The 13147-nt window shown below is 44.7% G+C and overlaps 1 protein-coding gene across 14 annotated transcripts in view; it reads left to right on the forward strand.

Annotated features, from left to right (window-relative positions):
• Positions 1 to 3089: 3089 nt before the first annotated feature.
• cacna1ab (calcium channel, voltage-dependent, P/Q type, alpha 1A subunit, b) overlaps positions 3090 to 13147 on the forward strand; it is a 122286-nt gene continuing 112228 nt past the window's right edge. For all 14 annotated transcript variants that reach the window (XM_084373863.1, XM_084373871.1, XM_084373875.1 and 11 more), the window contains exon 1: positions 3090 to 3305. In XM_084373863.1, the coding sequence (XP_084229989.1) occupies positions 3152 to 3305 (154 nt within the window). In that variant the 5' untranslated portion in view covers positions 3090 to 3151. The remainder of the gene's footprint in view (positions 3306 to 13147) is intronic.

Genomic DNA, 13147 nt, shown 5'->3' on the forward strand with positions numbered 1-13147 from the left:
GTGGTCTCTTCCAAAAGGCGTGCAGGTGGCTGCGCAGAGCTTTATAGTCTGGTTTCAGCACTCTGGACAGAACCAGAAGGCCTTGGAAACACGTCAGGAGCTGTTTCAGGACCCAGGACAGCGTCAAAGTGCTGAAGTGACCAGAGTCTGTGTTTTTAAATCTCCTTTAACTCAATTTATCTTATTTCCATCATATGACTATATATAAAAATATCTCAAAGGGATTCTCTGGCCACTGTGTTTTTATGGACACCACCACCACCTCCACCACCTTCATCTTCTCCTGTTCTGGAGAGGTGACAGCTTGGTCGGTTTAGCCGAAGCAAACAGCTTGCTGAATTGCATCAAAGACGACTCAGATGCCGGAGCCAGAATGACAGACGGCTCCGGAGGAGAAGGGGGGAGGAATGAAGGGAGATAAAACCTCTCTTTCAAAATCGTCCTCAAAATAAACTCTCCCAACTCTCCTCCTGGCTGCACAGCTGACACGCTGGTCCAACTTAGTTTATTGGCAACACCTTTTTTCCCTCATACATTTATATCAGCTGATAACATTTTACCAAAAAAAGCTTGGTCATAGCCATATTTTCATTTTCATATGCTCTCCCTAGGAATCCCATTTGAGCAGGCTTTGCTTGGTAGAGGATTACATAACTGTCTTTACTGTCAGATTGGGGGGGTTCTGGGTGGAAGTGTGGGACAACTGACTCTGAAATAACACAGCTCTCATTTTGCTGAGAGGATCCCCTGAAGTCTTCTGGAAAGTGGCCCCCTGAATCCATACTGCTCGTGGCCCGGAGCCTTCTGCTCGGCCTGGTGGGTTGTTTGAGTAAACAGTGAACTGGGGCGAATTGGACTGAGACTGGTGCTTTTGACACTTGGCAGCCATGAGAGGAAGCCTCAGTTCATTAAAGCCCCATCAGCTATGGGGAGCTCGTAGCTTGCGTCTGGAAACATTGGGAATGATAAAGTAAAAGATCAAGAAACAATCAGCTCACAGGTACCAGAAGAGTTCTGGTGTTTATTCTTTAAGCAGATTAAATAAAAGAGTCACTGTGTTTAAAGGTAAGCTGCCGCACCTTGCCATACCCAACTGACGCCCATACATCTCCGTCGTGCGTTATGGGGAGTGGGTTGGAGTGGGGGAGGCTCCGGGGAGGCGCCGTGCGTCGTGCGCTGCTAGGGTTTGGCCACACGGATCTGCGCGCGGCGCTCGGTTCCCGTTAGACGGATCAGACGCTCAACCCCGACGGCTTGACTGAACGCAGGAGAGCCCGAGAGGCGCTCCGCTCGTCGGGTTTTTTTTTTCTCTCCCCCTCTCCTTTCCAAGGCTGATCTCCACGGGAATATACAGCCTCACGGACCCGACTGGTTCACGTCCCCCCTGAGGGGTCGAGGGAGGAAAGAAAAAGAAAAAACACAGAGCGAGGGAGGGAGGGATAGAGAGAGAGAGGGAGCTAGAGAGAGAGAGAAGAGACGCTGGACTTGCTGTAGCTCTGCGGGGCTGGCCGCCTCTCTCTTGGTTCGGGGAGCCTCGGGGGCGATGCTGCTGGGCGGGGATGGTGCACGGTTTCTGCCCGGTGGCGGAGGAGAAGATGCGAGCCGCTGCTACAACACACCCGCACCGCCGCCGTCGTATTTTCCGAACAAGAATTGATGATGATGGTGATGATGCTGCCTCCCCCAGTGGTCTTTTTCTGCTCCTCCGGATCCTACTCGTCCGGGATTCATGTTCTCCAGACCTTGGATTATAGATGATTGTTGTGGACATTATTTTTTTCTTTTAACTTCATCAACTCATTTTTATTGTGTGTGTGTTCGGAGGGGGGAAAGCCGGGGGGAAGACTGATCAGGGGGAAAAAATTGGTAGATTGAGGACGGGTGTATTTTCGTCTCCAAGTGCGCGCAATCACGCCCAAAATCAGTGACCGACGCCTTGGTGAGGAGGAGGGGGAGGAGGAGGAGGAGGGAGGAAGGTGTAGGAGGGGGGGATGCCGCACCGTCCATCACCCAAATATCAACAAATGTCACCGGGAGCTCGGATTTTGGGGAAGCCCCCCTCGGTTGGCGTTTGCGTGTAACCCGAGTGGCAGCGAGAGGTGGCGGCGCGGGGATCTGTCCAGTGCCAACAGCAAACATTGCGGATATATGGCACAAGAATAAAATGAATTATTAAGAGATCTTCTTACTCTTATCTATTTCTATTTTTATCCAGCAGAAGGAGAAAAATAAAGCCTGGGGAGGGAGAAAAAAAAGACAACTGCAGATCCTGTCAAGATGCACTAGGCTGTTGAGAGAGAGAGAGAGAGGGGAAAAAAAGACGCAGTCTCCAGCGAGGGGGTAGCCCTTCTTCAGTGGAGATGATTGCAATATTTATTTAAGCGCGCAGCTATGCATCCTCATCGCACGTAGTTACGGTGATCGATCTGTTTTCCCTATTTGAATGCGAGAAGCAGCTCACTCTTTGGAGAGGTTTCTCCCCGAAACCCCCTCCAAAAGACCCCGTAAAAACAGGGTCCCTCCTCGACGGAGAGAAAAACGCGGACGCACTGACAACATCTCACATCTCACAGGTTCTTCACCCGCCAATCAGACTGATCGTGTTTGATTTATTTTTTTTATTATAATCTGAACTGATCTGAGAGAAATTACATAAACACAGCGCTCTGCTTTCCCATTCATATTCCAAACACACGATCAGAGACACCGTGCGCTTTCCCTCTCCTCTCCTCTCCTCTCCCCTCCCTCCCCTCTCTCCTCCTCCTTCCCTCCCTCCCTCCCTCCCTCTCCACACACAAATGGAGGTATCTTCTCGGCGCTGAAGATCTGGGAAGGAGACACAGATAGACAGCAGGAGAAGGAGACAAGAGAGACAAGAGACAGAGAGAAGTCCATTCTGCATGTGTGTTTGGAGCCGAGGCTGATGGGGTGGTGGCATGTGGAGGTGTCACTCTGAGGTTCCCCCGCGGCTCCTTCCTAACCTCTGGCGTTTGGTGTCTGCAGAATGGCGCGTTTTGGAGACGAGCTACCCAACAGGTATGGAGGAGGAGGAGGAGGAGGTGGTGGTGGCGGTGGTGGCGGGGGTGCCGGCGGACAAGGGGGGCCCGGCCGCGGCGGCAGCAGGCAAGGGGGGCCCCCCGGAGCGCAGCGGATGTACAAGCAGTCGATGGCCCAGAGAGCCCGGACCATGGCCCTGTACAACCCCATACCCGTCCGGCAGAGCTGCCTAACGGTCAACCGCTCCCTCTTCCTCTTCAGCGAAGACAACCTGGTGAGGAAGTACGCCAAAAAGATCACCGAATGGCCATATCCTTTCATAAGCAATGCCCAGCACACTGCCAAGGTACTGTGTGTGTGTGTGTGTGTGTGTGTGTGTGTGTGTTGGAGTGGTTGGTGAGGTGTGGCCTGCTGTGGTGTGGAGTGGTTTGGTGTTGGATAAGCCAACACCTGCAGCATGGAAGTTGTGTTTGTGCTGGTGTGTGATGTATTTTTATTTTGTTTTTCAGTGTTTTGAGATGTTACATGATGTGTGTTTTTAAAAAGTGTATGGACTGTGTGTGTGTGTGTGTGTGTGTGTGTGTGTCTGTGTACAGCATGTGCTGTTGATGGATACATGACAGAGTTGATTTCCGCTCCGCTCTCACTGCTGCTGCTGGTTGTGTCCGACCCGGCTGGCCTCCCGGGGCTCATCTGATAGAGCTGCCATTGATGGGATGAAGGATGATGTTGATGATGATGGCGGTTGTCATGACACCGGCAATCACAATCCTGTTGATGCTCGCTGGTGATTAAGATGCATCTTGAATACAGCATTTAGCTGGAACCTGTTAGTGACCTGTGTGTGTGTGTGTGTGTGTGTGTGTGTGTGTGTGTGTGTGTGTGTGTGTGTGTGTGTGTTGGGTCTATAGTTGTAGTCAGAGCTGAGTGCTGATGTCAGCATTATGAAGGCTTAAGCACCATGCAACCAGAGGGGAGAGGAAATGACTCTCTCCCGCTCTAATTACTACTGACCATATATGGGCGGCCTGTGGCATCGTCCTGCAGGAAAGCGGTGGAAAAAGCTGTAATTGTCAGGACAGGCCGGGCCACTGCTGCTAGAACCTGGAACACTCTCATCCGGTCCGGCCTCGAGGCGCTTTCTGTTGATTTAAAGATGAGGATCTGTGTTTTTTGATGCTTTGTGATGTAGTTTTTACTACTTTTTTTGGAGCTGATGCCCCATATGGTGTAGTTTTTAGATTTAAGTAGATAACGGGCTGTATGTCGATGATGTGACGTCAAAATAAGGTGTTTTTAGCAGCTGCAATAGAGTTTGATAGCAGAAATTTCCACACATGGCCGGATGAACTCGATAGAGGGCCCCAGATCAGAGCTCAACTACGGCACCTGTTGCCCCCCCGTTATTTTTGAACCCCCAGCACACACAGAAGTACACATTACTGATAGTCTTCTCAATACATTTATTAGTTTTTGGGTCTAAATGTCAGCAAAATTATGTGAAAGGTCTGTCACTGACAGATGTCATCTTGTTTAGGCTGACCAAGAGCTGCAGTGATTGGTCGATTAGTTTTCAACTATGAAAAAAAATCAACAACTATTTGATACTAAATCAATCTGTTGAGTAAATTCTTTCAAAACGTAGCTTTTTCAGCCTGTCCTCATCAGAAAAAACTGGCATATATGTCTACCGTGAAAGCAGCTTATTACACGTGTATCTACATTTCTTGATTGGTGGCGACCTCTAGTGGCTGCAGTTGTCATTACGGTAGTCAGGTGAGGTAGTATAAAGTGCGTCCGCATGGGGAGGAGGACAGGGTGGACGGTCGGGTTAAACAAACACTGCTGTCGTCCCGTGTGAAACCAAAAGTCAACCGTGAGTTATTTTAACATACTGACGTAGTTAAGTTAGGTCATGTAGAGAACATATCTTGAGTTGTGTACGTAAAGTTCATAACTTATATAATCTTTAGGATAGTTGATAGTTGGGGAAGGATAGGAAACACAGGAGTAGAGGGTAACGTGTCCAGGTGTTTTCCTCACCAAATGTGCAATTAATCAAATTGCCACAAGCTGACTGGGGCTGTTGGAGCCCCTACAGGTCTGAATCACAGGGCCGGAGCTCAGTTTGTTTGGTGGTCCAGCTTTGGGCTCTACTGTGTCACGTTCGGCAGTTTTACACCAACCAATCAATCACAATGGAAGAAATCTCATGTCTTTTTTGGCTTGGCATGTTAATGGTCCAGTTGCATTGATGCAGAGAATCATTTTCTGACTGCAGTTGGGTTTTCATAGAGTGAGAGAGGGTGAGGTTCCTCCTTTTGGGTCTTTTAAGGTTGATCTTACAATGAGTACTCCTAATTCAGCACAGGACGATCGGTGAGGGCAGCCACTTTAATTGTAAATTAGCTTGTCTACACAGATTTTGACTTGGGAGTGCTGCACAATTACAAGAATAAAAAAACTGATAAAATATGGATAAGAACAGCTGCAGAATACTTAAAAGTTTTAAACAAGAAAGGAAAAGATTCGTCCTGTGGAATAAAAAAAAAAGTGGTTTAATATTTACTGGTATGGTACAAACAGCAGCAGCTGATCAGTTCATAGGTGTTGAGTCAGGTAACGTCGTATGATAGCTGAGCATGTGTCATTTGTGGTGAAAGCAGTAACTAATGATCATTTTCTCAATAAACTGATTTGTCGTTTGGTCCATAAAATATCAGAAAATGGTGAAAATTGGTGTTCAGTGTTTCCTAAAGCTCAAGACGACATCCTCAAATGTCTTGTTTTGTCCACGACCCAAAGATATTCAGTTTACTGTCATAGAGGAGGAAAGAAAGCAGAAAATATTCACATTTGAGAAGCTGAAATCAGACTCCAATTGTCAAAATAGTTCAGCACAGTAGAGGTATCATCTACAGTACGACTAAAAATACAGATCTCGTGTTTTCCGGCTTCAGGAGACGATCCAAGTACCGTTTAAGTAGACAAAGAAGTAGAATTCAGACATTTTGTTCTGGAGTACAAGTTATCCGAATGTCAGCTGATAGACTTTTACCAATAGAAACACTTTCTGAGACCAGTCCGTGTTTGAAAGTGAGGCTGTATACTGTAGGGAGAGGGGAGCTGCTGTGTTTTGCCAGCGTTTCTTCATAAAGGTTTTTCATCTTTCTGCCAGAATATTTTGGCTTTTCTGCAGAAATAGAAACATTTTTAGGAATTCCACCAGCTCACAGAAATAGCTCAGTTCGTCCTCTCTGTACAGCTTTTTCTTTCAGTTTGCACATGTTGGTTGAAAGGCTTTTTGTTTTTGCTTCACAATCACGATTCAAGGTTGAGAAATGTGCGTCGCTGATGTTTAGTGGTGATTTTGTGAGGCGATGAATGTGTGAATCAGAATGTTGTGTGTGTGTGTTTGTGTCTCGTTTGGGAGTTGATTGATTTCTGGATTAAAATTAAATTAAGTTTGTCACACCAAACCAGAGGACAGGATTAAACAATGAGGACATTATGTAAATCACTGTGTTCGTGCAGCCACAAAAGTTTTATGTTTACTGACAACTTTTTTCAACCCAGGAAGTGCAACGTCGGTTTGCACTGCACCTCATTTGGTTCTACACAGAACTTTCTGATGGCTGTAGCATGTTTCTGCAGTTTGTATGTACCGTAGCATATAGCGGCGTGGGCTTATAGTGATTATAACGAGATACCAGGTTTAGGCTCAAAAATGTTTCATGTTTTTGCTCCGGTACCTGGTTCTGTCGCCACAAACTCGACTGGAAAAACAATGTCTTGTTAAAAATATCCAGTCTTGAACGGTGGCCTTTGGCTCGGCAGCCATCCTGCCCGCTTTTCGCACCACTGCCATCCATTTAAGCTCCTAACATGAAAGTCAGCTCGTATACATTTAATGTGAACGTGTCATGACACATATTGTAGAAGTGTTATGATACGAGTTATCATGTCAAGACTTGTGCAGATTTGATTGTGTACGTAGTTGGCTCAACCGTAAAAATGCCAACATTTTATTCTTTATTCTGCATTTTGAGATGTCATCAGAGTCGACATCATCTTCACCTGGCTGAACAAAAACAAGAGACAAACACACTAATTTGAGTATTCGTCCAAACATTGTTGATATGGACGCAGCCTCGACAACATCATCATAAAACAGAATCCGTACTGTTTTTGACTTTAATATGACAAAAGTTTTTTTTTTATTTTTAGTCCAAAACATTTTCAAATTTAAAGACCATCCACTTCCTGATTTGAAAGCGAGCTGAGCCTATCCCAGCATGCCGCCATCTGTACAGAGTCAGGCTGTGTTGGCTGGCAGGCGCTGTGGCTTCTTCCACCAGAGACCCAGAGGACTTCATTATACCTCCCTCCCTCTGCCTGCACTTCCCCATTCCCTCTCTCTCGCTCTCTCTACGCTCCTTTCATCTCCTCTTCTCCGCTGCACTTCTTCCCCCTGCAACTCCGCTTTAAATGTTCTGTCCTCCATCTTCTCTCGCCGTATGTATCCCGTCCTCTCCTCTTTGTCTTTACCTCCTCTGTATCTCTCAGTTTAATTCAGTTTAGACACAGAAGCGGCAGTATTGTCTGTCATAGCAATGTCCAAAATGCAGATAGGTGAGACATTAAAGGAAAAACAACAACTTAAAGTGGCTTAAGCCAAGTTACCATCAGCACGAAAAAATGTTAAAAGCGTTTCCTGCCCTATACTGGAAATATGTGCAAATATGAGCAGTTGTACACATGGAGAGAAATAGTTGGGTCGCTAATTCTATTTTAATTCTGCCATTAAACCACTAAAGAAGAAGACGACTGTATCCAGCTGCAAACGTGAAGGAAGTTGAACTTCCAAACTATGGTTCACGTAGGGTTCATAGGCTGATTGCGTCACAGCAAAGGCCAAAAACTACATTTCATGTTCTTATATATTAGATAGATAGATGATCAAACAGTTTAAGAGGTTCTGTACTTTGAACCGAGACAGCAAACTTTTATTCCAATCACTGCTGCAGCTGAATTTGATATCCAGATGAGTCGCCCGGTTGTAATGTTAGCTGTTAACGTTTACGTCCAAGGTTGATATTTGTACCCAACCTGGCATATCAGGTTCACATTATATGCTTATTAGCCAATTTCACAAGCCAACAAGGCTGCCAAACGGCCGACCGCAGTTCGAGTCACACCACTGGACACCTTTCCAGCTGTTGTTGTGGCGACAAAAACCGGCTATTTTTCACGGAAGTCGGATCATCTCCGTCAGTAATTGTGGCAACTTAAACAGGCATCTTTAGCCAAACCATGATGTTTTCCTAACCCTTACCAAGTGGTTTTCATGCCTAAACCTAACTGGAGCATGAGGACAGCGAAACGTTTCACACAAACATACTTTATTCTTTATTCTAGCAACCATAGAGTAAAAAAAAAAAAGATTATGACTTTTTCTGGCTCTGTGAAATGCCCCTGCCTCACAGTCAGATAAGTTCATCACTCCACTATGAATAAACTGAACCACAGCAACTCTAAAATATAGTTTAGAGTTTGGCTACGACGTGAAATCTGCTTTGACACAAGAATATACATCTCTCCATCTCTTTCCTCAGAGCGGCATAGTATTAAAGAAGGCGGTAGTATCGGTATACACTGTATGCCTCTCGTTCTGACTCTCTCTCTTTGACCATCTGTCGGTGGCGTTCGTTGTCTGTGTGGGTTTCACACTTTCCCAGCTGGGTTCTGGCCACGCTGCCGGCTATCATGTGAGGGAAAAGACAAGTGGAGAGAGGTAGACGGTATTTGGCAGCAAGATAGAGAGAGAAGAGATTAAAAGACAGAGCCCTCGCCCCACCGTCACCCCCTCTGGGACAATCAGAGGGAAGAATGTCACCTTGTCTTAGTAACTCGTGATAGTCAAAATCTGTCCCTGAGATTATCAACGTGATAATTAAATTAAGATTTTAGAGAGCAAAAACAAGAAGAAGCACACAGATATAGGTGGAAATCAAGACATTGGACTGCGCCTAAACAGTAAATGTGTTCATATATATGTTTAGAGATACGTCCAAACGTACAGTGACCACATTTCATGTATGCGTTTTGGCATCTGTGACTGTGACACCCCTGGATATTCTTGAGGAGACCTCGGAACAATTTCCATTCATCGTTTGTGGCGACAAAAACCAGATATTTTTGAAGGGATGTCGAGACATCTTCAGCTGTGTGACCAAAAAGGGTATTTTAAGCCAATATATAATCTTTTCCGAACCCGTACCAACAAGTTTTTGTGCCTAAACCTAACCGGAGCATAAGCACAGCGCTGTGTCAAGAGAAACATAGACAATTCAAACTAAAGGAACCAGAAACCTACTTTGCCAACATTTATCCTGACGACTGGGTTACAGGGGCAGGAAATACGATTTTTTTATCGTAAGTTATCTAGTTTGTTAGAAAGCCAGTGCATTTTGAATGATGAAGTAATTATTAAAATTACACATTTTTTTTATCATTTACATCTTAATCAACTAATTTATCAGTTAGACAGACGAACGATTTCAGCACTGAAGTAGATTTTATTGATCTGAAGGTGTGTGAGGAAACTGTGTGTGTGGCAGCTTTACAGTAAACTGTTGTGTTACTATGGAATAATGATGAAGATGAGTTCCAGCTAATCAGACGATCAGATAAGAAATGAGGACGCGAACACACACACACACACACACACACACACACACACACACACACACACAGATCCATAGAAATGGACTGGTAGTCATAGAAACATGTATGTGGCTGTTGAAATCATTTGATTCAACACTTATCCAAGCGTAAACAAACATATAAATGATGCATGGGCACACACACACACACACATGCAAATACACACACACACACACACACACACACACACACACACACACTCGCTGACAGATCAGCTGGTGGCTTGGCTTCATCAGTCTGGCGTGGAGCAAGCAGATCCGTTCAGATCAGTCATGGCTGACAGAGGCACTGATAGCTTGGTGTGTGTGTGTGTGTGTGTGTGTGTGTTTGTGTGTTTGTGGGTGGGGGCAGGTGATACTGTAACACCTGTTCAGCAGGATCACTTACCTCAGGGGGCTCGCCTGCATCCCAGCACACACACACTTACACACACACACACAGTCAGTGCAGCCCAGTGGTTGGCAGAAAAAGCACCATTTGGGACATTCACGCTCCAGTGTGCAATCTCTCTCTCTCTCTCTCTCTCTCTCTCTCTCTCTCTCTCTCTCTCTCTCTCTCTCTGCGTCTCATTTACCATCATACAATCTGGTGACACAATGGCACGTTTGATACTGCTGATGCCATAATATGACATCACCGCAGTGTAGTAACAACTTCAATACCAAAGAAACTTTTAATGAATTTATCAATCAAACCAGCTTCTTTAATAAAACTAGAATGGCACTCAGTAGAGCGCAGACAAGACACCCGCCAAGGGCCCAACAGTCCCTGTTTCTACTCACTCACAGATACGTACCAGCCACCTAAGTGCGCCTGAATTTTTCATCAAGACCCATGCATTATTCCCAGAAACTAAGGAAAATGTCAAAAAGCGTCTCATGTTAAAGAAAAGTAAGAAAAAAATTCCTGTATCTGTCAAACAGGGTAATGGGGTCTATCCTCCATCTGAGTTTCGTGGAAATCTGTTGTGTAGCAAAAAACGGACACATGTGAAAACCTCCTTAGCGGTGCTAAATATTGTGATATTTTAATTGCCCAGTCCTAGCGAGATGTATATTGTGTATCATGATATTCATTCATTCATTCAACCTTTTATTTAAATCTCAAAAAGTCATTGAGAGCAAGCCAACGATGTCGAGAGCACAAACAAAAAAAACAGAATAGATGCAAAAATGTGACAACAAACATAAACAACGACCGATCACAGAGTGAATAAACAGAATCGGTACATAAACATGATAACAGATGAGAAGCAATATGACAGAATACAAATAAAACGGGAAAAACAGCTTGATAATATCGCCTAAAAATTATCTGAAGGCCATGTTGTCCAGCTCTACGTCAAACTGGTTCCTCCAAGTCAAGAAGAATAACTCGCCGAAGAAAACCTGATCACAAGTAATTAATACATTTTTATAATTCATTTTTAATGTTTCTAATGTAAGATCTTGATGAAAGGAGCACAAAATTGTTGTCATTTTACTACGCGGGACAAAAATATCAATACAATTGTTCAATCTCTGGTATGTATAGACAGATAGAAAGTACATATGGGCGTATATACATCCACATTTACATTCTTTGGATACACACACCCATCCATACATGAGAGTGACAGAAACATCATTGTCTCCCTCTTGGATACGACACCCCGTCAGATGGACCAGCACCATAATAATGGTTGTTTTGACAGAACTCTACTCCAGATATGCGATCCTCTCAGTCAATTCCCTCAGTGTGTGAGTGTGTGTGTGTTCGTCTGGATCTCACTGTGGTGAAATGTGATGCCCCTGCTGTCCTCTGCTCAACTCTGTGTGTGGGCTGCCACCACTCTGCGTGTGTGTGATGTCTGTTGCATATTATATGCAAGTGTGTTTGAAGAGGTCATAAGAGGGAGAAATTAGAGGAAACAAAGTTTAGCTTTTGAATGTAAATGCACCAGATAAGTGTTGAGGAAGAAGTGTTTTCTGTGGATGAGATGGAGAGAGCAAGGAGGTTAAAGTCTGAGAGGAGTGGAGGGAGAGACAGAGGTGGTTAAAAGGAGGTGAAATAAAAGATTAAGATGAAGAGAAAGAGCATTGTAATCTATGAACTGCTTGCATAGATGAGCTATACGGCTGGGTTTTTTTAGGGTGAGGACGATCTGGCAGAGACACACAGTCGTAAATTGTAGTGTTCAGTTTTCCAACAAACAGCAAATGAAGACAAACATCTTGCGAAGAACAACAGCCATGTTTAACTATAGCCAAGTTACGTAGAGAATAAATGCTCAGCTGATATAACTCGCCTCCTGGAAAGTTTATAATATTAACTGGTACAAATGATTGGTCATTGACCTGAAACTGGATCCAAAAATAGAACTGGTTACCAGAACCCAACCCAGAGATAAGAAGTGATAGTCCTGGCAAGGATGAGGAAGTAGAAGATAATGAGGTGTGCGAGGAAATGGGTGAAGAAGAGGACGTACATAAAAATGGATAGAGGCTGAGAAAGAAAAAAAGACCGAGTTTGGGGAAAGAGAGCGGAAATAAAGAGGTGAAAAGTAGAGAAAGATGGAGAGCAGTGAGAGAGAGTCTGAAATGTGGAGAAAGGAGGAGAATTAGAGAGCGGTAGAGGTGGAGAGCCATAGTGTTTTCCCCCCATGTTGAGTCACTGATCTACATTCAATCTGCACTATGTGAATTATTGATTGGCCTTTAGCCAGCCTGTGTGTTGGTGTGTGTGTGTGTGTGTGTGTGTTTGTGTGTCGGTGCCGAGATGGTTTTGCTGAAAAGCACAGTGGTGGCGTTTTCTCTTTTTTTATTCTATTGATGGAGGGTGACGGAGAGGTAGAATAGGGAGAATGGGACAGAATGCAGATGCAGACACACATGCATGTGTACACCCCACACACACACACTCACACACACACACACACACAAACACACAAAAACACACACACACCCGCACACACACCCAGGCTTGCAGGTGTCCATAAACACAAACACACACACACAAATATGCATACACTGTATTCATTCAGCCACAAAGCACATTTACATTTTTTTCCGCTCACAGCATGCATGCACATGAAAATGCACTTTTAATACACACACAAACACACACACATAGAGAGACACAGAAGAAACCAACCTTTGAGGCAGAATTGATATCTAAATACCAACTCGGGGAGGAGTTTAGCACACAAACACACTCACTCACACACTGAGCCTCGCTAAACAAACACCCCCGTTTTACCACCCCTGATGGTTTCTTCTCAGGACAGATGAACCAGGTGTCTTAACAAGTCGGACTCAGCCATTACCAGACCAAGGGTAGTCCTCACTTTGTGGATTTTCTGAATGTTTGGATTCAGCATTTCTTCCGTGCACCTGCACATTGTTGAACCGGCACATGTTATTAGTCGGCATTGTTTTTCTGGATG

The sequence above is a fragment of the Pagrus pagrus genome (genome assembly GCF_965226575.1).
Source record: "Pagrus pagrus genome assembly, chromosome: 2".
Classification (NCBI taxonomy): domain Eukaryota; kingdom Metazoa; phylum Chordata; class Actinopteri; order Spariformes; family Sparidae; genus Pagrus; species Pagrus pagrus.